The sequence below is a fragment of the Calidris pugnax genome, unplaced genomic scaffold, assembly GCF_001431845.1.
Source record: "Calidris pugnax isolate Ruff unplaced genomic scaffold, ASM143184v1 scaffold93, whole genome shotgun sequence".
Classification (NCBI taxonomy): Eukaryota; Metazoa; Chordata; class Aves; order Charadriiformes; family Scolopacidae; genus Calidris; species Calidris pugnax.
In genome coordinates, this window is record NW_015090807.1 from 254846 (window position 1) to 282625 (window position 27780).

The 27780-nt window shown below is 36.4% G+C and overlaps 1 protein-coding gene across 5 annotated transcripts in view; it reads left to right on the forward strand.

Annotated features, from left to right (window-relative positions):
• The first annotated feature begins 204 nt into the window (after positions 1–204).
• The window catches only part of PPFIBP2 (PTPRF interacting protein, binding protein 2 (liprin beta 2)), a 106810-nt gene continuing 79234 nt past the window's right edge, over positions 205–27780 (forward strand). For 3 of the 5 annotated variants that reach the window (XM_014938316.1, XM_014938318.1, XM_014938320.1), the window contains exons 1-2: positions 205–357; positions 18027–18115. In XM_014938316.1, coding sequence (XP_014793802.1) covers positions 18052–18115 — 64 coding nt within the window. In that variant the 5' untranslated portion in view covers positions 205–357; positions 18027–18051. The remainder of the gene's footprint in view (positions 358–18026; positions 18116–27780) is intronic. The other 2 variants (XM_014938317.1, XM_014938319.1) reach the window with 1 other exon arrangement.

A 27780-nucleotide genomic window follows, 5' to 3' on the forward strand; every position in this document is an offset into this window, starting at 1 on the left:
GGGGGAGGCCGCTCGGTGCTGAGGGAGGTCGGGGGAAACGTCCTGCCTCGGCGGGGAAGGTTTGCGGCGCTGCCCCGGGAGGGTTTGGGGGTGTCCCCTCAGCGCGGCTGAGGCGGCGGAGCGCTGGGCCGGGCTGTCCTGAGGCGCCGGCGGGCAGCCCCTCAGGTCGGCGGGGCAGGCAGGCTCCGGGCGGGCTCCGGGGCGCCTCGGCCGGTTTCCACCAGGGGATCCTTCAGGAACCGTGCTGCGGATGCGACCACAACGCCTGTTGCTTCTCCTTTCTTAACGCTTTGCTATTGCTGGGAGAGTTGAGGACTCCGTGCCCGCTGAGAGGACTTTTAAATAGACGCGGCTCCTGTAAGTTAAATATTTGTTCTCGCAGCGAGCAAAGCTTTGAAACTTGAGTTTAGCTAGCAGTTCAGTAAATAAACCGTGTTATTGACATAGAGCAGTCGAGCCAGAAGCTGTGCTGTCAGTAGTGACATCCAGTTGCAGTCAAGTTCTCTGAAGTGGGAGCGAGCTGTTCTCACACCCTCCCCAAGGTTTGTAATTAGAAATTAATTCAGAAAAGAGATATGTGGGGGAAATGAGGTAGTTAAAAGGGTGTTCAGAAGAGAACAGCTGGAGGATGAAGCTGGCTGTAATGGGCTGTTTTACTGGTACAGAGATAAGGGAGCTAAGAGTATGAGGAGATGTCAAGTGATCTCCACTTTCATCATTCAGCACTCCTGCTATCGTGCTACCGTGATAAAAATACCTCCCCCTTAACCTCTAGAAGAAGGGTAAGGAATCCCACCGCTTTGTGTGTGACCGTTTGTTCAGTTTTGCATTGGGCAAAATAAAATGTTAAGTATTAATTTGGTAGGTCAGCAACTGAGGATCTGACTGTATATAGGTGAAGTGCAATATGGGCTTTTGAAGATATGCATGTGCAGGACATTGTGTTTCCATAGTCATAAAGGTTTTCCACAATTTCAGATTTTTAATTGCAGGGTTTTGGCAGGAGGGACAACGGTGAGGGGCACTTTTCTGTGGTTAGTTGTGTTTGGGCTTTTTTAAACAGGAGTATGAGAACAGGTGCATGAAGGGCTTCGTTCTGAAACTTGTGTGGAAACATGGAAAGAGTTGATGGGAGAGCAAAGAAGGCTGAATTTCAGCTTTCTGGGTTTATTGATTTACTTTGCTTGTGTTCCTGACTTTGACTTGGATCTGCTGTATGGACTTAGCTAAAACCAATAAATCTTTATGCTTCCCTGTATCTTCCTAATGGAGAAATGCTTGGAGTAGAACTCAGTATACCAGGAGAGTGAAAGGACAAAATTGGGACAAACCTAAGCAAATATGGGTTGTTTTTAAATCATACGGATTTACTCTCCATTTGCTGATAGTTGAAAGCAATTTTAAGGGCCTGTTGAACCTAAAGGAAACCCAGTGTAAGTTAGAGCAGAGGGAGAACACAAAAGAACCTTACATTTGTCTTCAGGACAAGTATATAGCTTGGTACCAGAATATCATGAAAAAATAATGTATAAAAAATTATAATAATGATTTGTAATACATCAAATAATTTCAAGACCACAGTAAGAAGACTAAGGCTGAGGAATAGCTCAAGACTAATCTTGCCACTTACTGCTGATGTTTATATCTGTTGTAGACACAAATGATATGCCTGTAACTGTTTCAAGCTGATGTTAGCATCGCTTTTGATAACTTAAATGCTTTGTTTACCTAGGCCAAGTTATAATCAAGTGTCTTGGCAAAACTTATAGCAGTTTATCTATCATATATCTGGGACTCTGCCCTATGGAAAGTGCCAAATTAAAGGGAGGGGGCAGAAACTGGTTAATCTGTGTGGCTGAAGCATGGTAGGAATTGGGCTGGGAGCATTGTTCCCTGGTTCCATGTCCCCTTGCTGCTTTCATCTCCTGTCCCAGGAAGCTGAGAAATTAGAGGAATGGTGGCAGAGGGCACTGCTGCTACCATCTTGATTTCACTCCAGCAACCCCATCCATATTAAGCCTATGCTTGAAGCAGGGAGGGCAGGAAGGAAGTAAGGAGTAAGTAGATATGGGATAATAAGCACTATCTTCCCCTCACTCCTACTGTATCTGGTCTCACTTCACCGTTAACCTAGTACCAGCAGTGTGGAAAAGTTATTTGTGTGTGTAACCAAAGGGAGAATACATTGGTGTAGGCAAAGACTAGATAAGTGCTTTCTGGGTTCTTGAGTCAATTCTCCGTTTCCTCTGTCATGCTTCTGTTACAGAGTCTGTTATAGACCGTCTGTGCAGGCTCTAGGGCAGCGTAATGTGATTTAATGTGATATGGTGTGTTTGAACGGAGGATGGGAAGAGAACAGATGGAAAAGAGTAAGCAAAGACCTTAGGAATCACCTTCCTTAAACACTGAGGATCAGCAAACAAGGTGAAAAGCAGAGGGAGAATGTGCTATGAATGGAAAATGTGGGAAAATGAAACAGAACAAAAGATAGTGATGCACCTCTTTTTTTTCCCAGGTGCAGCTCTGCTTCTAGCCCCCATTTACCCAACTTGTTTCCTGTTTGCCTCTTTCCGATCTCTGTCTCTTCAAAACAAACAAACAAACTAACAAACTCCCACAAAACCCTGTAAAGCACTTATCCTTAGACACTCCTCTCACTCTTATTAGACTATTCAGAGACAGACCAGAAACTTAGTTCATTTTCCCCACAGCTAGGGATTTGTTTGAGCCTTTCATCTCAAACAAATGAGGGCCTTGACCTGGTCAGATTACTTGTATGCGCATAGCCATTTGCTAATGCAGAGCCTCAGTGGGGCTCCCTCCCCACAAAAAATATATATTTACATGAATAGCATGAAGCCATGTTCTTGCTTCAGAGGATTTAGTGTTTATCAAAGCAGAGAAATTATGCATAAGGAAATGTATTTTATGATAATGATCACTCAGTGTAGATACGAACATGTTATAATTTAACATACTGTACCAAGCCAGGCTTTTCTGCATTTTACAGAAATACCTAATAATGTGGAAATAGTAATGCAATGGAAGATGATGTTTAGGTTCAGAGTTCTTTTCTGTTAGTGGAGTTACATCATTCAAATCTTTGGAGATGTTTATCATCTGAGTTTGCTACGTCATCCTCAGAATTCAGTGAATTCAAGTTCTTAAGTTATAATCTTGAAATCCTCATGAGCTACTGAATAGAGTTTAGCCAGTAATGCCTGCCCTTGGAGGCATGCTTGATCAGTTACCAGAGTTCACTAGATGCATATGAAATCATTTAGCTTCAGTAACTTGATCCATTAAAAATTGGGAAGTTCATGGCTTTTAACTGTTTTAAGTTTAGAAAGCTTAAAATAGATCATTTTAAAATTTTCTCCAGTTTGCTCTTGTCTCTTCTGTGCTATCAGCTCACCTGTTACTTTGAAGAGCTGCAGAAACTGAGATTCCAACCTTTGGACAACATGTTCTTTAACTTTGTCTAAGCACCAGCTCAGAGATGGTAACATGTCTTTGATAAACTGTGACAGCTTGAATTTCTTCCTGCCACCTCTTTACATATTTTATAATTCTTTTAAATAGGTGCACATTAAGCCACAAAATCAAGGTACTTTTTTTTTGTTGTTTTGGTTTGGTTTTTTGTTTTGTTTGTAGCTAGATGCCTCTGCCTGTATGTTTTACCATAACATTTTTATTTCAAGTCTCTTATGACCTTGTAACATTATGGTTACCTTTTGTGTTTCTCTGCATCTTCATGTGTTTGTTTGCTATAAAACCATTTCCCAATAACACTTTGCTCTTATTTGGAAATTCATTGATGCAGAGAACAAAGATAATTCTTTTCTGAAAGAAACAAAAGGTAAATCCTAATGGCACTATTGCCAGTCTAGGTCAAGTTGTGGATTTTATGTTTATAATGTGCTTCTGTCAAGTTACAATGCAGTGTAGTCTTCATCTATTTAGCTGAATTATACAAGTAAAACTTGAAGTAACTGAAGATAAAAGTTGAGAATTGAATACTGGAGAAAATAGAACACTTTGTGGTTTAGAGAGAGGAAAAGGTAAGAAAACTGACAGTGACCAAATAGTATGTGGCAGACAACATGCCTTGAATGGTAAATGATGGATCTGACTTCCAAGGAATTGCAATGACAGAGCAGGAACTGCTTATTGTACTAGAGGTCTTTTGCATATCACCCAAGGACATGGTGCTAAGTTGATGATGGTTTGCTGGAGCAGATGTGAATTTGGAGAAAACGGATCAGCAGGCCTGATTTTCCTTCAGTAAAGTCTTGAATTAGGCTGGAGGGGTGAAATAAGACTGAAGGCTCGAAGTCAGGACCTGCTGGATGGAAGAAAAAGACAGGTCCGAAGTCTGGCTCCATTACCAGTGTTGCTTATCAAATGGTGACTGTGAGTCTTGTTTTTGTTAGAGCAAGGATGTAGTACATATGAATATTCATAGGGAATGATTCACTTGTTGGCTATGTCTTCATACTCTTTAAGATCAATGGATTGTATGCCAGTTAAAGTAATTTCCAAAGATAACTCTAAGCTGCTGAATTCTAATTTGGATTTCAAGCGCTGAATGTGGGAACTTCTGTTTTACTTTATCCTCTTCTGAAAACAGGTCTGGTTGGTCTCCACGTACAGAGGTGACTTAGCTGGAGCTGTCTTGTTATTTATGTCTGTACTGCTCATACAATGGAGTGATTTTGTTTCCAATTTGCACTATTTTCAACCCAAAGTTTATTTCAGAAGCCCTAATTTGACAGGAAAATATTTGCCAAGTGTCCCTGAATATAGTGATTCATATTTTTATTCCACTACAATGCAGTGCAGATGGCAGCATCTGCTTTAATAATGCATAATCAGAACATCTTATTCTAATGACATTGCAGTAAGATTTATGAATGTGTTTCTGTGATGATGATAAACTAATGCATGTAATCCAGTCAGCTCCTAAACTGAAGTATTTTGATGTTTCCCTCCAGAGAAATAAACTTCTAGCAGAGAGCTTGGAGAGGTAAATCCAATATATTAAATAGGTAGGAAACCAGCACAAACCACACTGGGAAGCAAAGTTTTTGCATTTCACCTAGATGGTATTTGCTGTGGGCAGAATTGGGCAGGGAATGTAAGATCTTCTTGCATAAGACTTCTCTGTCTTTTACTTTGTTCTATGATTCTGTAGTTCATAATGAAGTTTCTGGTAAATTTCTGGTTTTCATCTTTGTCCTATACATCAATGCCTTGGTGACATTCCAGCAAATGTTAACCTATATACTAATAAAAACAAGCTCTTGGGAACTGAAGTAAGTGATTCGAAATAGGTGCCTTCCAACCTCAACTATTCTGTGACTCAATTATTCTGTGGTAACACTCCCATACGCTTCATAAAACTGTTCTCCTTATGTTTAAGTGCATAATGAGTTTAAGTCTTCACAATGCAGTTAACATAAGCTTTTACCTGAAATTTAGGATTAATTCAATTCCTTTCTTTCATGTGGAAAACCTCTTTTTTCAGATTTTTATGCTCAACCTCCTGTATGAAGTCATGCTTTTTTTTATTTATGATTATAAGCTCTCTTTATACTTTGCAGTGAGGGTACGAGTGAAAAATCACATAAGCGTGGGCCTTCTTCCAGTGGCCTTACTATCACTCCCAGTTTCATTGGCAGATTTATGGTCACCCAGCAGACAAGGAGAAAAAATGGCAAAACAAATCACTGGCTCTTGTGATCAAAGTGATCTTGAGTGAACAAATCGCTCTCACATATTCAGAACATACATTAACAAGAAGACTCTTAATTTATTCTTAAATTTCTTAAATCTTAAAATTTAGTTTGGATTCACCTGTCATTGTAGTTTTTTATTTAATTAAAGCTTCTGATTATCCTGGGCTGAATTGAGAAGAATGGGACTAGCAGCTGCTCACTTCCTTTGGAAACCCAGATTTGTGTACTCAGAAGCAGAGGTTCCAAATTAGTTGAGACTAATAAAACTACCATGCTAGGCAGCTTGCATAGTTTTCTAGGCAGTATGCCTGTAAATGCAATTTTACAGTGAATGTATTTTATTTGCTCTTCTTAACTAACAAAGTAAACAGTACTGTTTCTGTCATAGACTAAAACTATCCCTTATCGATAAGGGCTAATAGAGATGAAACAATTTCTTCGTGACAGAGCTGTAGTTCAGTGTGTGTTAACATGACCACACTTTTCAAGTAGGAAAAGAGTAGATATGTATTTTTTCAGAGTTAATAAAACTGTCTTGAATATTTTCACTTGGAGTTTTTGAAGACCATTGAAACATAGGGGCCTAAATCACTCTTATGTGTAACAGCAAATCAAATTTTACTTACAAATGTACTATAAAAGTATAAGGGTGTAAGACTTACATAAGCATGGCAGACTTTGATCCGTTTTCTGGAAAATGAAATAAACTGATAGTCAACTCCAAGTTCCTTTTATTTCCTTAAACAGAGGGAAAACTTTATTAAGTTAATCCAATGGACAGTCATTTAAATAGTTCAATCTTTTTTCTTTTTTTTTTTTTCTTCATTTTAATTTTTATGTACTGTCACTTGGCCCCAGATGCAAGAAACTTCATAAGTACTTTTCATAAAGACAAATCAGCCGGTAGCTGTTAGGGATTAAAGAACTTTGCAAGTCATTAGCCTGAGATCATTTAATTTTGTGGTTATTTTAATAAACAGGTCCCAAAAGGCATTATTATCAAACAGTAAAATATACGATTAAGTTATTAACTTAGGAAACTCCATAGGTTTTCTCACAAGAGGACCAAATATGAGTGGTGGGCCTTTCAAACAGTTTTTAGAAGCTGCTCTGAGTCTTATTATGAAGGAGTCTGAAGTGAGACAGCATGTGTAAAAGCTGACCCCACTATCCCCTCAGGTGTCATTGCTGTTGGGGACTGTGACTGTCTGCTTTAGGACTTCTGGCCTTTCTATGACGCTCAGGCCCTTTCAAGTAATAAAAGAATTCCGTTTCATTTGTCTTCTATGTCAGTATGAAGGTGTCTATTTCTTTTGGAGCCAGCTAACTTTATAACAATATATTGCTTCAGGTACTATTATACTCTAGCATTTGCAGTAACAACTGCGATTTTTCTATTTATTTCAATCATATAAAAAAGTTTTTGTGTGGACTGGAAGTAACGCACAGTAGCTCAAAATTTAGGCTACAGTTTTATTTTTTGGCAAATAATTTTGGTTCATGTTCAAGTACTTAATTAAGATACTTAAATGGAAATGAATCTAGAGAAATCTTATGTATGTGCAGTATTCGGGTTTTACTCCTATTTTTTTCATACCCTAAAAGAAATGGGAAATCACTAATAAAAGAGAGCAGAAATGATCCTTTATACATTGATGAATTATGCTAACAACATGCTGAACTTCAGATGTAAATGTGTATATAAAAAACAGAATAATGAGTTCGTGAATGGGTCTGTTTCTAGGTTCAGTTCTTGCATTCAGTTTGTGTTGAGAGAGGCTTTTTTTTTTTTTTAATTTGCAAAATTTCTAAAAGCTTTCTCCATTAAGTGTTCAAGCAAACCTGTAAGCCAAAATGACTAAACTGGAATATGGTAGCTTTGGAGGCTCATACACAGTAACAGTTCTACAGAGCAATTAGTTTCTTTCTGCAAATGACATATACCTTTCAAGTTTTGCAAATTCAAACAGGCGTTCTGCTACATGGAACTGTAGCTGTGCATTTTCTTACCTCTTTCTTAGTCCTACATATCATGTCTATTTTATAGGGAGAAATTTAAGTTGATTTGATTTACCCTTCATAACGTGATTTGACATAGAAACTTGTTCATTTTACATTTGTATGGAACTGACAATAAATGCCTTGAAATGGTTGGCAGACACCTGATGATGGGCTTTGTGGTTGGTAAGAGCTTGAGAATGCCTAGCATGGCTGATAATAAAAGGTGCTATGTATAAATGTAGACTTCCAGGATCTCTTTGGTATCTTTTGCCATTGGATGTATCTGCTTTATGGAAGAAGCATGTTGGGCACTTCAGAACTCTTTTGTAAACCTGTAAGAAGTTTGCACCAAATACTCAAAACTGGACTTAACAGTTTATCTAAAACTTACTTGTTTCAGTTGTGGCAATAGAGCAGAAACAGTGTGCATAAATGAGCGTGAAATAGAAAAGCTGAGCACTTCAGTCAGTGTTTTTTCCATGTGGTGATTCTGTTAAAATCCTTTGCTAGCTAAACATGTTTTTCTGTGAGCGTGTACAGCTCCTCCATAGAGTAAACAGGTCAGTGAGGAGACCTATATCACACATTCATTATGGGCTGCTTCGTGTTTCCTCTGAAGTCAGCCTCTGGTTTCGGTTGGTGTTTAATCTGTGTCTGGTTATGTTGGTATTCGTATTTCTTCTAGGATCCACTGGAAAAACAGGAACAAAAGATGTCACATTTTTCTTGCCACCTGTAATAATGTTTCTTCAGCTGGAGATGTTACAAGTTTCTCTCACCTATGTGAACCTTAAAAATATTAAATGTTGCTTTTGGATGTCAAGTTACTGTTGTGTCTGTTTTGCAACATTGCTTCTCTGTATAACGCTTTTTCTTGTAATTAGAAAATTATGTTAATCCATTAAGTATGGAAAGTAAATATGATAGGAGAATGTATTGTTCTCTGATTTAGAAATTGGCTGTGGCACAGTGTTTGATACAGCAATTTCCTTACTTGTTGGCTAGTTCTGCAAGATGTCCCATATTCTGAATCATGGGGTAGCAAAATCAACAAATTGTGTCATTTTAGATCAGGATTTAACTTGCCATGGAGAATTTTTGCCTCTTGGTTAAACATATTCTTTAGGCAGAGAAAGAGAAAAACTTGAAGACGGCTTTTTCCAAAGATATTTTCATTAATCTTCAGGAAGCAATTGATATAAGAATATTTTGTTTATAAGCATAAGCATTAAACTCACACAGCTGTTAAAATTTATATTCTCATTGATGTGATGAGTAGTGTGCTATATGGTGCTTTTCATAGTTACCCACTTGTTGTTCCTAGTTTAATGTTTTTAATCCAAGCAGATTCATTTATGTTGGATTTGCTGTTTCTAGCAGAAGTATATTTTTCCTTTCTTTTGTTTCCCACAGACACTTCCCTCAAAATAGCTACTGAAGCTTAAATTTATACAGAAGTACTTGATATAGTCAGTTTCTGTTAGTGTGAATTCAGCATATTTGTCTTCACAGATGCAGGGTGGGTCATATTAAGCTAGCCTAGTGATGTTCCCAGTTATTTATAAACTGCCGCACAAAATGTTTCAGAGGGGAAAACTACTATTATGAAATTAAATTTTACAGTCAAAAAACCTGTCTTTTTAGTATTCATTTTTAGGCCTTATATCTAAGGCTTAGGTTTCACAGAAGTATTAGTATCATTTTAGTAAAGTTGAGGCAAATTCAGGACACCTATAGTTTGAGTAACCAAAGAGTAGATTATTTCATAATGAGAAATAATGATAAGAAATATCTCCCTTAGTTGTGTCTGTGTTTGACTGTTTCTCTGTGTAGTCTAACCCAGATCTCAGCTTTTTACCTTGGAGAACTTGTGGAAGAAGATTGTCTCTTCTGATTGCAGGAAATCAGTTTTCTAGCTTGTTAACCCTCCTCTTTGCTCTGAGGTTCTGTTTCAGAACAACTTATCTCTGATACCTCAGTGTACACTGGTGTCGGTTCATCCAGCAATCATCACCTACTTTAGTGTCTGTCCTTTTTAAGGAACGCTTAGTGCGCTCCACTCTTTAATCCTAGAAGTGAGTTATTTCTGTAAAGATTTATTGCTTTTACTCTGTGTGGAAGCATTCACATATTCACCGATGTCATCATGTATTTCTTCTGTGGCATTTTTCTAAATGTCAGAAATACCCCACAACTTGAATGCTACACATAGCCTTGGTTGACAGCCGTACAATAAAGCAAGAAAAAGTATATAGAGAAGCAGCAAGAGCATCAGAAAGTGTAGTTTGGGTTTACTCTGAGGAGAGACTTGCACAATAATGACTCTTTGGTTAAACAGGGATGTTGTAGGGGTGAAGAGAAAATAGGACTGGAAAGAGACTGTAAGATCGTGGCATGAAAAAGTGAGTGGTGATTAACCACTATGGTTTTGTTTTTTTTTTTGTAATGTCAGAACATTTGCTGAAAAATGACACAAAACGGATTTGAGAAGAAATCGAATAAATCTACAGAGGGTTGATCTTTCATAGAATGGTTAGAATTGTAAAGGACCTTAAAGATCATCGAGTTCCAAACCCCCTGCCATGGGCAGGGACACCTCCCACTAGAGCAGGTTGCTCAAAGCCCTGTCCAGCCTGACCTTGAACACTTCCAGGGATGGGGCATCCACAACTTCAACATCTATGAAACATGGTGGTTTCTACCTAATCTGTAATTCACAAAATCTAATGCTTGCTGGTTATTGAGAAAGATAGAGCAGGAGACTGATCACTGTGTTCCTGTGTTGCACTGCACATTATTAGAGATAGAGCACCAGGCCAGACAGACTTTGAGTCTGAACAAACATGACTCTTCTTACGGTGTCATGAGAGTTCCAAAAATACATGGCCATTTTCTGCCTCCGAGTCATCTGAATTTGATGGATACCTGTCTTGATTACACTACAGGCCCTAGGAACAAGGACTGTATGAGTTGTCAGCCAACTGGCTTAGTCTTTAGAAGTGTTTGCTCTTTGTTGGCAAAGCAGCTGAATTTTACCATGATCCTCTGTGTATGTCAAGGAGCTGAAGGAAATGGACACTGTCAGCAGATTTGAAAATTGGACCTCCTTACATTTATTTGAGATTTAAAATCTTCTGGCCCTATGCTAGCACTGACCTCCTTCAGTGAAACATCTGTGTTTTCAGACTAATACACAAAATGGTACTTGCTAAAGTTAACGCAAAATCTCTGTTTCACAGTGCTCATATACACTTCTGTATCCCTAGTGGGGTTTATACACATATACTCAATAGATTAATAAAGTAAGTTATTAATAGTGTTTACTCTGCTGAGTTGGTTCTATAACAGCTTCATGGGCAGGAAGAATGATTTCCAAAACTTACTGAAATGCAGGAAGGCAAACAAAAATTGAACAACTAAGATTTGCCATAAGGGACTGGCCTGATCATGGCCAGGCTGAGAAGCCTTTTCTTCAAAGAGATTTGAAAAAGCCTGAAAACTCTTTATGAAGCATAAGAAATGTTATTCCTAATTCTCAAGTTTTAAAGAATTGTTTCTCCAGCAGTATAGTTTGTCTAAATTTTAAGATTTTTATAGAGGATAACTTTGAATACTTTTGTTAATCACATATATTTAATCTCTCTCAGTTTGTCAAAGTTTTGTCCTCTGTTTTACTCTAGGGCAAAGAGTTCATTCATGCATTAATTCTGTGTTTACTTTTATTACCATTTCTCACCTTTAAGTTTACTAGAGCATGAATTTGCTTTCATGGGATCATTCAGTATATCATTTCTCAGCTTAAGTTTATCTACTCTTGTTTGGCTGGTTTTGGGTTGGTTTGTGGGGTGGTTTTTTTTTTTGGAGGGGCAGGAAGGGGAAGGGAGTGGATGCAGCTTCCCAGGCATTGGATCTGGAGTTAGGTAATTAGAAGACCTAATTGAAAGGGACCTGCTTCTTCATGGAAGAAAATTTGAAGCTATGACCTTGAGGCCAGTGAATACCTGAAATATGAAGGGAAAGCAAAAACATAGTTTATTTTAAATGTCAGAATTTTGAGGCTCTAACTCTTCTCAATTGTAATATTTTTACAAGTAAATGCAAACTGTAGTAGCAAATCTGACTTTTGTATGCCATTCATGTTTGCATTTATTTTAAGACCATAAATGTTCATGTTTTGGTTCAGAAACTTTACTCTCGTGTATTTTATCAAGTAATGCTTTATTCAGTTGAGGTTTAAATCCAAAGCATTTGTTCATTGTGGTTTTTTTTAAATTTTAATTAGCTGGAAATTGGAAGTAGTTAGATGACAACTGAAATAAAATAATTAGGCTTGGTTATGGTTTGGTTTTTTTCATTTAATACAATAATAAATACTGCAATTTTTGTTTCGGTTTTAAGATTTGCTAAGTCGGAAGCTACAACATTTCCCTTTCTACTGTGTATAACAGTAAATATCTGGTAATAATTTAAAATTCAATTATGGAGTAAATTTTTGAGCTTTTATGGACAATGCTTAAAACAACACTGAAAGATGAAGAGCTTTCTACAGTTGATAGAACTGCTGTAGAGAGGAGCTGAAGAAACCTCACTTTGCACATGCCATTTCTGTCAGCGTCAGCTTTTATATGTAGGGATAAGACTTTGTACAAACATAAGTCAGGAAATTTGTTTACGGTACCAATAGCAGCTGTAACTTAATATCCATGAGTCCTGTGGAGGAGTTACTGTGAGGTGATTTGCGTTCTTAAAAGATCATAAAGTATCAGCCAGATCCTTTAGCGTATTGTTAAGGGTGCTTTCTTCCCCCCTGCCCAGTTGAAATTCAGACTTGTATTAGCAAACTTAATGGGTTTATTTTTGAAAACAGATCTTTGGCTTTGGCTTTGCTACTTCATAATGCTGTAAATTTAACTACATTCAGTTCCCTTCATGTTTTAAATCAAATTATTTAGTATAATATGTTTTAAAACCAGCATAGTTCTTGCTGCTTGTCACTCTTTACTTGTATCAGCAGCACAAATATGGTGATTTTACAATGGCAGGGTAGTACCCAGCTACCTGCATAAGTTAGTTTAGCTTATTTAGTTAGCTCATTTTTATCTCGGAGGTACTGTACTGCTACTGTGCTTCACCTAAAGGCCTCCCTTTATATAAGGACTCCTGGCAATATGTTGACTAGAGACTTTGTCAGTTCTTCTACCATCTACCTGAAATAGTTCAGTATCAGGTCTTTGTTCAACTTTGGCTAATCTGTATTTCCCTCTAGAGCTTCCCCTTCCCTCTTAGTGTGTATTCTTTATATTTTCTAGCTGAAAACAAATATTATTTTTTTTATTCCCATTGTTGTTATTCTTAAAAAAACCCTCTATAGTCTTGTTTTTATTTACTACATAAAGGGTAATAAATGCAGGAAGGGGTTCTATTTACCTTTCTGCCTTTTCCAGTGAAGCCCATGGAGGGGAAATAGAGCAAGTAGTATCTATATTAACAAATAAATTAAATTTAAGTTACAATCAGATTAATAGGATTTCTGGCTGGTTAGTCCTGGAGGATGCTGTATAAATAGTGTTCCTTATTCATTCCAGTGATCATCAGAAATTCTTCTGTTCCCACCAGCTGTGGATGGTTATTTAGAACTAAGGATTAACTTAATTAGAGAGGTATGCAAAGTTCTAGAAGGCCAGGATCCAAACATGTATTTTTAACTTTTCTATTTGATGGTGTCATGAGAACTGCTGAGCCAGGTTGAAGAGATGAATCGGCAATTGTGTTGCTGAGGGGTCACTGGATATGATACAGCATTGGCAGGGGAGAAGCAAGGTGGGAAATGGCAGGGGTGCAAATTGGGCACATTTGTTCATTCCAGTTCAGGAGTCATCTTGCAGCTGAAAAAAGCGTGGAGGACTTCTGAGGTTTACTCAAGCTACTTGAAATTTCATTATACCATCAAGTATCACATTGCTTTGTACTTAAATTTGAATCTTTAAGCAGTTTACTAACATGTATTTATTCATTAAAAAAAAGCTGGTCGTAGTTAGTTATTAGCTGTGTCTTCCAAATGTAAAAGGAATTTTTAGGCCACCCAAAGCATTGATAATAAGGCAAGATCTAGATTTCAAGAGTTCTTGTCAAAAACCACACCCCTCTCCATAACTGATAAAGTTGGCAACCTTATTATGAGGAGCAACCTTGGAAAAACATCTGACTTGTGAGTTGTCTAAATGTTCACATTCTTATCTCTGGACAACTGCTGGTTTGAGACGGCCATGAAGGATCCAAATTTAATTAAGTCTTTTAATAATTCTAAAGAACATCTTGCTCATAGTGAATATGTCTGTTAAATATTATGCTGTTTCTGGACACAGTAAGTTATAGTTTTACATACAGAAAGTAGGTTAAGAAATTTGCAAGGTATATTGGCTCTAAGCACAATTGTTCTACCGGAGATTTTAATTTTATTTGAAATGCAAATCTCAGATTGGGGTTTAAAGGGTAGAGCTAGCTGAGCAAAATAAATTTAGGCATTCAGACCAGTTTCTCTGTCTGCACTTCCTGGAAGATCTTATTACTCAGGTAATTATAACAAACAGGGTTGCAATATCTTTATATGTGGGCTGGGCTCTAAATTAGTACGAGCGTGTGGCTTAGAAGGGTTGATAATAATTTAGACTTAGGTCTGCTTAACAGTAAAACTTTGGCTATTAATAGCAAGCAATTTTTACTGCTCAGGCAAAAAAGTAAATTCTTTTCTTCTTAGGGACCTGAAAAGGTGAGTAGATTGGTTCTTTTATTTTGCTGGTATATAAATTAGTCTAATAAATCCTGAAGGTTAGAATTTGCTAATATTAAAGGTTGTACTGTAATGTTAGAGATAGTTTTTGTTCAGTCCTTACCAAAACTGAAAAACTTAACTTTCAAAATACATGTATATTTTAGTATAGGTAGATAAGTCATGGTGTTCTGCAGCTGTTGATGTCATTCAGGAATGAAAACTGTAGAAAGAATTGCAATTAAAATACTAGCAAATAGGTGGATCCTGTTTGGGGCACTCAGCATGCCTTGGGATTGATACAGGTGTCTTGTTATTAAATAATAATTTAAAAAGAATCCACAATTGCAGATATTTCTGTAGAAGTAGATCAGAAATGGTAACTGAAAGCGTATGAGATCTAACAAGCTATTTTCATAATATTGCTCAGAACATTCAAACTGTAAGAAGGGAGTGTCTGGGAAAGTAACACTCGCCCGAAGCACAAGCAACAGGTCTGTCTAGAAAAAGATGTCAAGCAAGTAATATTACATTATCCCTCTGGAGCAAAGAACATTGCTTTCATTAATGAATAGTTGTTTGATCAGCAGGTTTTACTCGCTTAATGCAGTTAAGCAGCAAGTACACTGTGGATACTGGGGACAAAGCAGGCAGAGAGTGGAGGTTGGGAGGCGATAGAAGAACTTAGTTCTGGTGGCATTTTTCAGCAAAACTTTCTGGTTTGTGCCAAGGTCTTGATTGAAAATTTTTCTATAAACAAAATTTCAAGTTTGTAATGTAATATATCAGCATTTTCTGTACCTGTTTCACTACAGATAGTCAAATACTATATTTGGTGTTTAGGAGAAATGGTAGTCCTACATTTCTTGTTAATACCATCTGTGTATTGCTCTAGTTGCTTTAATTAGTCCCTCCTAATTTTGAGACAGTCTACTGTCCTAGTTTACCAACACAGCTGGTGGCCATAGATTTCTGGGGGAGTGGCTGGTGGCCACATCCACCAGAAGAGCAAGGTAGCCTAGGTGCCTCTCTGGCAGCTGCTTGCTGTGGGTGGATTTCCTCTCACTGAGGTGATTATTACCGATGTTATGACTGCTTTGAACTAGGGGAAATACTGCAAGGAAGGAGGCATATTGAAGTTGAAAATATGGTATCTCTAAAGTATTTAGTGAATCTGCTAAGCTACTGGTGAGTAAATGTGACACCTGAAGATGGAAATATACCAAAACCAACAAACTGAACCAACAGAATCAGAGGGAGTGTCTGTGAAGTTCACGTGTGTAAGCATTGTGAAATTTTAAGTCTGTATCAGATGTCTTAATGACTTTCCTGATTATTCTAAGCATATTTTGTGTTATTTCCAATATCATTAAAGAAAATACTTGGGTCAAATGCATTTTTGTGAAATTCAGTTACATTTAGCATTGTTCATGCTTAAATTATTATTTAAAAACAATGCCAAATAATAATACCAAAACCAATCATTGATTTACATTAATCTTTGCTTTGAGTGACACTAAAGATTTTTCTTCTGTTTTCTGAGAAGGCATTCTTGTATCGCTTTTCAGATCAATTTGATCTGAAGTTAAATAAGCTAAATAAATGGCAGAGCTCAAATTAGAACTTAGTAGTTTCTGACTCTTACTCCTGCATCTACCTCTCTAGATAGTGGTGTTGCATAGATTGACTGGAGTGGACATAGGACACACACCTTACTGATAACACAAAGGTTATTAATAAGTTAGCTTGCTTTGTGTATATTTCAGCAGCACCATGGATAAAAACTTGTGTCTTGGGATTCTTAGTTTGTAAGAAAAGCAAATAATTTTGACTCGTTAGTAAGAATTTTCCATGACACTCAGATTGAGCGTTTCTTACGACGCTCAAGGACTCAGCATTAAGTGTACTTTTAGGGTTTTATTATTTATTTTCTGACAGATTCTCTGAAACAAAATTGGATAAGTTGTTTTTTTTTAAAGCTGACTCTATCCTCTGGCTGCTGATTCTACATTCTAGTCTTTAGGCAGGCTCCAACTGAGAGAGTAAATGTGGGTTGTGGGTGGTTTAGCTGCCAGTCACGTCATTGGTCATGGTGGCTAGTGTCTGAAATGGCACTGGATGAACATTGTACAAAAATATTTTCATCTATGTGAATTGCCATTAGAGATTATTGCAATATTTATTTAAATTCAAAGTAATTGAATTCTTAGCGCAGATAATCACATGATAAATAAAGATTAGTGAAATTTCAGTGACATTGGAATAATCAGCCTGACAAAGATACGGCCATTGCCTATACACATACCTACAAACTGCATCATTTGAAGGATATCTCTAGCTATTGTCAGACAGGTGTCTTTTGTGGTGTTTAGAAAGCTCTCAAAATCAAGCAGTTCTGACTCACAGATTTAAAAACTTTCTGTATCAGGAGGTTGAATGTCAAAAGACTGAATTGCATCCTTCATGGAAGAGAAATCATATTCCATGACCCTTTAAAGGCTTTGTCAGTATTTTCAGTTGTGTATTAGAGCACTGCAAAAATTATGCACATGTACAATCCCTGCTCATCGCTGCGTGGGCACTAGTTTCATACTTCAGCAATGAAGTGATGTGCAAAAGGGCCTTGTTTCAGAGAGAATTTTCTCACTGGCAGTGAAATGGACAGTGCAAATTCTTTTGCTCATTGAAATGTCATCTCTTGACAATAGTGACTGCTACTTGACTAAGAGTCCAGCAAAACCAACTCACAAGTAGAAACTAATTTTGGAAAATTTTGTCCTTAATGTCAGATGGTAACATGAATGTCTGTCTTTAATCCTTTTTTAAAGCAGCAGCAGTAACTTTCATACTTGGAAGCACGAAAACAGGAACTTAATACCTGGTGCGTTTTGGTTATCAGTGCAGAAAGAACCGTATTTTCAGTGTCATGAAAAAAGTCGTAGATTGAACAGGGGAAGGAGGAGTAAAAATGATTTGAAAATTGCTGGACTTGGGGTGCTATAATGTAGAGATATAGTTACTATTTAGGTTTAGCCAGCAACAGGTTTGTATCTGTTCATACTCTTATGGCAGCAATCAAAAAGCAGAGCCCCCTACAGAGCATGCCTTTCACCATGTGTTCATTCCTTCATTGAAACCTAGTCAATCCTCTTTTTCCCCACAGTGCAAAAGGTTGCAATGCACTGAACTTTGAATCTAGGAAATTACTGGTAAGGATGAGAGGTAGGGGGATCTCAAGCTTCCAGTATCTGAGATTGTTTGGTTTGTTTCCACCTGCTTTTCCTTGTTTTAGTAAAATTTATTTAAAAAAAAAAAAAATCAGTGGTGGATGAAAACCTCAGAAATCCCAAGTTATCTATCAAGAATAGGAACAGTTTTGTTAGTTTTCATATTACTAGGCTGTATTTTTGCTAGTGTGGAGTTCTGGTTATGTGGCTTAATTTATAATGTAGCAGTGACATATATTTTCTGTCAGGTCTGGTTTAGTGTGATTCAAATGATCTCATCTGTCTTTTCAGTAAAGGTCTGAAGAAATCGCAGACGATGGCTTCTGACGCTAGTCATATGCTGGAAGCAGCTTTGGAGCAGATGGATGACATCATTGCAGGTATAACAATGCTTTATTTTACACAAAACTATGTTTGTTTTTTACCCTCCTGCAATTTTCTTGCTTGTTTTTTATTTTTTATTTATTATTCTCAATTTGTCAAGTTCTCTATGATACACAGATTTCTCTGGTTCAACAGTTATGTGAAGAAAATTTAAAGTAAAATAAAGGAAGAAAACCCACAATTCCACCTCAAACATGTGAATATTGAAGTAAGAGAAATTTACTTTGATCTAACGCTGTATGGTAACTTAAACACATTCTAATTCCTGGGCTAACATTCTGTGTTGTATGTGTTAGTTTTTTTAGTTCAGTGTTTTCACCAAGGCTTCCAGTTAGCTAGATAGTATGTGTCTTTATTTTACGCTTACACATATACAGATATACATAAATAGATAAATAAAAAATTACAAAGTTTTCTTCATTTATGATGTATATATTTGAAGTAGCTCAGCTATTAATAATCTTCACAGCCTAATGAGTTAGAATGCATATCTTTTTTTTGACATTTATATCCAGGAGTGGAGTTACGAAATTCTTTTTACACAGCTGTCCACTAGAAAGGGTTATGATGCAAGACAGAATTTGCTGTCTTTTGGTTTTCTCTCAGTATTACAGCACCCAAGAAGAGATTGAGTTCTGTGGTTAGAACTCAGTAGCCCTGGGGTTTGTTCTCATACACAATGCAGCATGAGCTCCTAAAAGAAGTATCTGGGTAGGGCCATGATCTCACTGGTGCACAATGGCAAAGCATTCACTAAAGCTTTATAAAATTAAATAGTGACACCCATGCTGTGCTTTCATTTTTTTCCCCTAATGATGAAGAGGTTGCTGCAGTTGTGCTTCTTCCTGCTTTTCCTCATGCTCTTATAATAAAGCTTTCTATCCAGAGACTAATATGGAGCTTCAAATATTACCATAAGACTAGCCATTATTAGGCAGGAAGTCATTATCCAGGATTTTTACTTTAAAGAATCTCTAGATTTTTTAAATTCTCATCCATGTGTGAGTCTTCACTTTATTCTAAATGCACAAACTTTAATAGAATGCTAAGATATACAGAAGTGTAAATGTGAATATGTGGTAGATATAGTTCCATAAATAACTTTTCACACCAACAGAACAAGTTACAGGCAAATTTAGAAATGTATTTCCTTATTCCTTCTTTTCCTGAATGGAAAACCTTATTCAAACTTTATTCAACCTACAGAAGTTAATTGGGATTTTATTTTTTTCACCTCTTGTCTTATAAAACACGTAAATAGGTAAACATTGCACTTTCCTCAGATATATAAATAAAGAACAAGAAAACCAAGTCCAAAACCATAATTCATAAACTAGGGAATTGATGTAATTTCTTAGCCATTGCAAACCTTGAGTTTTGATCCTGACTACAAAAGAGCCAAAGTAACATAGAAGCCCATGGCCCTTTAATTATGCTATGGAACCTGTTCTTGTAAACAACCTGCATGCATCTGGAAATTTTGACTTGTATCTCTCTTCTGTGATTTATACATAGCCCAGCATACATTGGTGATATCATGGATGCAGTGATGATTCCATTCTTCAGAAAAAATCGAAAGAAAAATAGGCATGTTCTATTTAAACTCTTCCAGGAATTGTCAGAGTTTTGTGGTATGCTTTCTTTTGAAGGAAAGGGTTAAAAAACTTGTCATGATATTGAGGATTTTTAGGTTTGTTGTTCCATAGGATTTCATCTGCTTCAGTCTCTTCTATTGATAGAGAGTGCTTCAAATGTATCTCAAATTGTCCAGTTGTCTACCCTTATGAGCAATAAAAGACCATGTATTCAACAAATAGGTCTACCACCTTGCTTATCTGAGCAGTGTTATGTTTTGTTTAGAAAAAAAATCATTTTTACTTGAAGATGCCATTTCATATTCCCTTCAAAAAAGCTTTGCAGACTTAGAAGCTGTATGGTTTTTTCCACTGAGAGGATAACATTGTTACTCAGTAGCATTTCCATGAATGGAAGCTCTGAAAAATGGTTGTTGGCTAGTTTTGGGTAAGAAAGTAAATGTTAGTGTTGGGTATTTTTTTGATGGTATGGAAATATGTGGCATAACTAATTAAATGGCAATATGTGACTGCCTAAGAAAATCGCGTATTTCTTCTAGTTTCATGCTAGAACAATAATTGAGGTCAGAAGACAAATTTGATTTTTATTATTTTTTTTAATATTCTTTTCATTTTCCCCACTCCTTTTTTTTTTTTTTTTTTTAAGATTGTTTATGCCCATAACTTTTTAGGGTTTAAGCTTGATAAGTAAGAAATAGAAGTAAATTGTTCCAGGCTTCCAAAGAACATCACTTTTACCCCCCTCAATTGTCATGATGGTGAAGACAGTGATACGGAAAAACAAAGCAAATGATGTAAGAAATATTCAATGTGAATCAGCAGATTGCATGCCCCGTTCACAGCTGTTTTGTAGTGGTGTTGGTGCCCAAGCTCTACAACAGATTCAGGCATGCTAGTGGTATGTAGAGTTTGTTTCCATAGTACATGGATAGGTCATAAGCAAATTGACAATCTCCTCAATAGAGTTCACTTTATGACTTTGCATTACTTACATTTTTAGTCTTATGTTCACTGATATTCAGTATAATATGGTAAATCAACTTACGTAAAGATACCTAATAGGGAAAAGAACCATGTTATTTCCCAGACAATGCATCTGTCAAGTCTCATCAGTGTTAACTGAATACTTCCCATATGATTTCAGAATCGTATCTACCTGCACCAATAAAAAATCATATTGCTTTATTCCTTTACTTATTTTTAGTGATAATATAAAGTAAAAGCTTGGGTGGGAAGGTTCTTTACCTTATTTATTTATTGTTTTCCATTACTAGAAATAGATAATACATTTTAAGATGGGTTGACTCAAGTCTGTTCTGTATTGTTTTCCATTACTAGGAATAGATAATACTTTTTAAGATGGGTTGACTCAAGTCTGTTCTGGTCATTCTCCTCTAGCTAATGTTCTGTGTGTTCCCGAACTGCTTCTTGAATTCTGGTGTGACTGAAGGACCAAATATAGGCTGGAGCCTATACTCGGATACAGTTATTATCTCAGTTCATCTCAAATTGAGGAACATAGTAATTATTTGAGTTTGATTCTCTCTAATTCAATCCATGAAGCTTCTGTATGCAATTTGGGCAGGGAATGGAAAACAGGAATGTTCTTTTGTCCTGTATGGAGAGACAAGCAAGTAAGATAGGAAAGTCCTTCGAAAGGAGGCTGTCATGAAACAAACCAGGACTGAGAGTCTTCTAACTGCAGATTTATATATACCATATTATTCAAATATTGGACAAATCATCTGTGCAAGTGTAGCCCCTCTTGCAGTGGTCTGGAAACAGCAAAAAATCAACTGTTCAGAGCCCTCTTGCAGTGGACTGGAAACAGCAAAAAATCAACTGTTCAGAGCTTGTGCTATTTCAGTTTGCTGTATCCAGATTATGTAGATATCTCTAGCTAGCACTAGATTGAAAGATAGAGGCTAAACTTTATGACTGTTGGAAACTCACGTAGCTGATAAAAAGATGTTTCCTTTGGAATGAGGCCTGTATGGGTACTAGGAGAGCTATGTTCCTCTCTTGGCCTCATTGTGGCTATAGGCACAAAATGAGCATTAATCACTATTTTAGAGAAGTGAGAAATCCAGAGATGTGTAAGTTGCATTAGTTAATTTTTGAAGCTTGAGGAGATGTGTATATATACACATTCAAAACCAGCGTTCACTCTGTTTAATGAGAAAACAGTCCCAATTTCTTTTATTAGCTGTAGTCCTTATTAAAATATTAGGTTGTGGTCTTGTCCTTTAAGGTAAGAACTGGACATACAAATACACGTTGCAAATATTTACAGATTTGCAGTCTGACTTTTAGCCTTCTAATTTTAAAAATCATGTCCCTTACTCCAAATGTTAACATAGCTCATACATGATTCTGATTAATCCAAATAAAAAGTCTCACTGCAGACTGTGCATCTCAGTGCAATGCAAAATGTATTAGTGTTTAGAGTGCATGAGGGTAGGATTATGAAGCAAGATTAACAAATTGAATTTCATTGGACTTGATCAAATTTGACAGATAGGTCAGTGTTCCCAAGTCTTTTATGCTTCAGTACATCTGTACTGATAACCCATCCTCATAGCTATATAAATTAGGCATGCTAAATGATTAGCCTTATTTGACTAAAATAGCAAAAAGGGCTAATGTGATTGTCAATGAACATGACTTATCCATTAGCTAGAATGACTTGCACTCCAAACAGAGGCTTTCTCTAAAGAAAGCACCCGTATGTCAGATCTCTCTACTCATTCTTTATTTGAGCTGCATGACTTTGGCATTGCTTCCGTCTAAGATTTGACCAAGTCGTTACTTTCCCTTTCATTAAAATATGTTTCTTTACAGGACTATAGATTTTGATTAGTTTTTCTTTGAAATATATCCTCATGAATTAAAATAATTTTCATTTTACTTTTATTTTATATCAAAGTACGTCTCTCTGTCAGTCTGAAAATCCATTATTTCCTTTTGTGAATAATGACATGAGATCTGTAAGATCTAAAACTTCCTGTCACAATATCAGTCTGCAGCAGCTCCAGAGTCTCTGCAAATTCATCAGTGTAATTATTGAGTTTCCTTTTAACGAAAAATGAAAAAGTTCAGTGTGTAATCACATGGGTATGTAGTAATATTTCAGTATTAGTACTGAAAGATTAAAAAATACAAAAATACAAATAATTAAAAAGTTTGTCAAGAAGTTGTCCAAGAAGTATGCATGTTTAAATTCCCTTCTCTTGAGGTGGCAGAACGCTTGTGTTCAGTTCATTGCTTTGGCTGTGTGCTACAAACCCAACCACTTCCCACACCCCTGGTGAAAAAGAAGAAATTATACTTAAGAGATGAAAGAGATTTTAATTCAAGTTTAATATATTTTCCTCATGGGGTCTGTTTGCCAGAAGTTGAAGAAGGGCCTGTTTGTGGTGGTTTTGGTGGACTTTTTTCCTTCTTTTTGTCTTTTATTGTTCTGCCCCATCATAATTTTACTATGAAGACAATAGAGTTCAAGTTCCCAAGCTAGGCTATGTTTCTGGATGTGATAGATTACTAAGTCACCTCTACTTAAGTGATTAGAACTTGGTCTAAAATTGCAGGAGTGGACAAAAAATACTAACACTCTCACTTGAACCTGTTTGGATGGATTTTAGGTTTTGTGAAATAAGGTTTGCACTGAGTTCCTACATAAATAATAGGAAATCCAAGTATCTCCTAGTGAACTCATCCTTTACCCATGAATAGTCATGCACATCATCACAAGTTTCATTCAGAATCTAAAGACTAGTCTAATGGCACTGTCAGTGAAGAAGATAGTTCAGTTTTGTAAGGGATGGAATCTGTCCAGAAAGGACAGACAGCACTTAATCCTATTTTTGTGATGTGTGTGGGGATGAGGGGTCTTATTTCAAATACACGCTGGGTGACATGCAGCTAATGGGCAGTACAGGCCTCTTGTGACTGTGTAGAATGACTGGAGAATAGCTTCTATTTTTTCTTTTAAATTTGTATACTTCCAGGTGGCTTTATATTTTTATCACTTATGCCCTATTCAAGGTTCACAGTATTTCCAAATAAAAAATTTAGTTTCTGTAGCAAAGTTGTATAGCTTTTATAATTTTAATGCAGAGATCTTTGTAGAATTTCATTTTAGAGCACTGAACTGACAAAAAGGTGAAATAATTTGAGAGAAAAAGAATAATTTAAATAATGAGCTTTTTATTTTGTTATAGATCAGAATAATTGAACAGCAACAGCTGCAGTGGTTTTCTTGTATTTTCTAAATAAATTGTAATTGTATTAATAGGCTATGCTTCAGTTCTGATTGCTGTATTTTTTTATTTTCCGTTCTTTTTTCAATCAATAATTTGAGCTTTTTTCTGAATAAAATAAATATCTCTACAGCACTTGTCTTGTTACTGCTTCCTTAGTTAAGAAGACCATTTGTGAAGTTGTGCTGTACAAGATACTCTAGTGACTTTTTGAAACCCATTAGCTAAGGTGTATTTATGCATAAATCTTAGAGCAGTAGAGATATGAGAAAGGAAATTAAATAATAAATTACTTGAAATTAGGTCTTTGGTAGAGAAATGTATAACTTCCTGTTGTAGCAGTTCAAGCAAATTATGTATTAAGAATATTGTGAGGGGAAAAAGGGATAAAAATGGTGACCTTTAACCATCCTGGAAATTAAGGGGGAAAATATAAAAACTTAACATAAATATTATTATAATATGTAGTTCAATGTTTGTGGTTTTTTTTTTTTTAAGATTTCTTGTACCTTGTTAGGTGCTGACATTTAGCTTCAGATACTCAACTTTGGAAAAGCTAATTAGTTAATTCTTTAGATGTTGTCAGCAATAACAGATTTATAACAATTTTAAATCTTTTAAACTTATAAAAATACAGCAGTTCACTGTCTATTTAGTTAATCTGTATTTTTTCATGTCAGCTGTCTGTGGTCTTTCTTTTATGTTTGTTAACATCTAAGACATGGCCTCACAAACCATGTGTACACTTGAATACCATCACAGCTGTTTGATACTGTATTTTGTAGGGCTTTACACATGCTGTAGCCTTCAAGTTAAGAACTTGTGTAACTGTTCAGGAACAGTTTTCATCTGTGTTTCAAAAGCATGTGGAAATCATGGCAACTTGCATGTTGATTGTGCATGTGTAGCGTTGTCTACCCATTCCTTACCCAGGGTTGCCAGAGCAACCTGAAGTTTGGAATTTCCTCAATTTTGAGTGCTTAACCTTGCAAGAGGTCATTATAGCTATTTGGGCTACTGTCCCAAAACATACTTCCCATACTCTCGCTATCCTGAGCATATTTTCTCACAGATAGTGGGGGTCTGAGCACAAGATAGAGAATGAAGCCTCCCTGAATCCTGTATGTAGATTCCCTCTGTAAACAGGGCAGTACTACAGAATCTTAAGGAGCTCAAAGCAATGAGAACTTGCTTCCTATAAATACTAATGGTCTTTTACAAAAATAGATGTTTAAAATTGTGTTGTTGAAGACAAAATTGTCCTTTGAATGTCCAAGTCAAACAGTGATTTACTGATTGAGTTGGTCTTTGACTTCCCTTTCATGTGTTCCTGTCTTTCCAGGAAAAGCAACAAAATTCAAAGTTTTCCTGAAAATAAGTTAAGATTAATTCAAAATGGAGAAATCTTGGCAACTGAAATATGCCACTTTAAATTCTTTATTTCTGACTGTAGATAAGCAGTTCTGTCAGCATAGAACACCAAAGATACGGTCCTGTATCAACATACCAAAACCGCAGTACTGCATTGTGTTTATGCAAAACAAAATCCATACATCATAGGTATTTGTATTAAATTTTGAAAAAGAATGGAAAAGAAACAGAAATGTAAATAGCTGCAAAGGCAGTATGTAGCAAAGAAAGGCAGTTAAAAGCATGATGGCCGTAATCCCATAGGACTGAAAAGCTGAGAAACAAAGGTTCTTTTGTGGTTTATATGATGTGATCTGTTTTTCAGTACGAGTCACTCAGTTGTTTAGTAGGCTAGTGAGCAGTTTTCTAAGATTTAAATTTATAGAAGTTTTATCAAACACAGGATTTCTTTAAATTCAAAATCATAGCTTCTCATCATTCCTACTTTAAGGTAATGGAATTTATTTGAAAGAGTCTTTTTAAAAATCAAAATTAGTGTAACTTTACAAAACAAGATGCCTTTATTTCCTCACAAACTGAATGCTCTTATTCTCCCTCTGCCTTCAGAAATTCTTTTTTTTTTTCATCAAACAGTATTTATGTTAGCAGTAGCTTACTACTGCTTACTACAGTAAGTACTACAAATAATTCTGGATTTTGTACTGAAAAGATGTATTTGTTGTCTCACAACATTGTTTTAATTAGGCTACTGGTTTCGCTGGCCCTAAATACACTTTTTGTGTGTATGAATTATCAAAAAAAAAAAAAGAGAGAGAAAAGGGGTGCAAGTATTTGTTGTTCTTTGTCTTTAATAAAATGTTTGTCATGTTTTCCCTGTGTGATGGAGACTCAAATCTCCATCATAGCTGCATAATCCAGCTTCCTTTTTTCAGCAGCTGTCAGGCTGCTTAGCTTGTATTTCTGGATAAGAGAGCCCTTTTTGTTGCAGTTGTCTGTACAGTAACGACTGTGCTGCACATCACTGTTTAGAGTCTATAAGTATGTAAAAGGGAAAAGGCTGAGTAGCTACATAGATAATTTGCATAAGAAATTATAGACAGTTCTTGAAAATTGTCTTGAGGATCCACATGTGGCTGTATATAAAGCTCAGCTGAAAATCATCCAAGCTGCATGAAACTTGCATCTGAATATGGTCATTAATGTTTCTAGGCTTGGAATTTTTTTCCTGGGGCTTCCTGCTAATCCAGTTCAACAGTTACTGTTCTCTGTAGTTAAGAATCTAAAAGCAGAGATTTGAGGAGAGGCTAATATGAGCTATGATTCAAAACACACCATTTGTGATGTATTTTGCATCACAGTATTACAAGAAAGAATTGTTTGAGCTACCTCTTCACTCCTTTGACAGAAGGCTTAGGAACAAGGAGGCTGAATTATGTCCCATCCAGACCTTACTACTAGTTTACATAAATTCACGTTTTCAAGGCTGTCTTCATGAGAAAAAGAGACTTGTGCTTCAAAGAAAGTTACTCTTTATAGTCTTGAAGGAGAGAGGAAGAACTTGGACAACCTATATGCTCATTGAGTAAAAACTCAGGTAACAAAAAACCGGTTCTCTAGCAGTGTAATGATTGACTGAAAGGCCAGAGAAAATGTATGTTTGTAATTTTATTGTACCACTGTTGGTCAGATATCAAAACTGTTACCTTTGAGTATTTCAACTTTATAGAAATGCATCCTTACCCCAGCGTAGAAGTAGCTTTTGGGTTTTATTGTGGGGGTTTTGTTGGTTTTTGCTGTTTTCTGGACTAAAGGAGTCAACAGTTTTAGGAAAATTTCTTTTTAACCACTGGTGGTTGAGTTGTGTATTACCAGGAATTTTTTTCTAAAACTTGGACAATTTTAGAGTGAAAAGACTGGGATAACAAGGATGAATGCAGGCAATCAGCAGTTAAGGAGCAAGGAAAAGCGAGAGATCTTAAACAGTATCTGCTGCTAACAATGATGAAAGTTGGGTGATGGTTGAATGTATACAATATAAGCAGAGGAGAGTGGATTTTCAAACTGGCACAGTTTTCTGCTTCTTTCTTTATTTCTGCTTAGTAACTTACTCTTGCAAGGTACCAGCAGTGCTGTTTTTTGAATAGGTTATGTATTTGCCCAAAAGGAACATTTCTTTGAAGCCATTCAACTAATGTTAAGGAACTTTGAACTCCAAATGTGCTTGCATGGTCAGGGTGTAGGAAATGTGTAACTTAAAAGTTGTTTCCCTTTTTTTATTACTTCTGTTATTCTTTCTACCATACATATACTGTGCAGCAACATTTAACCTCCTTCATCCACTGTCTGTGTGTGGAAGCCAGAATTGAGCTGCTTGGAATGTCTTAGTTTCAATACTTTATCCCCTCCCCTTCCTTTCTTTCTTTCCTACTCCTCTAT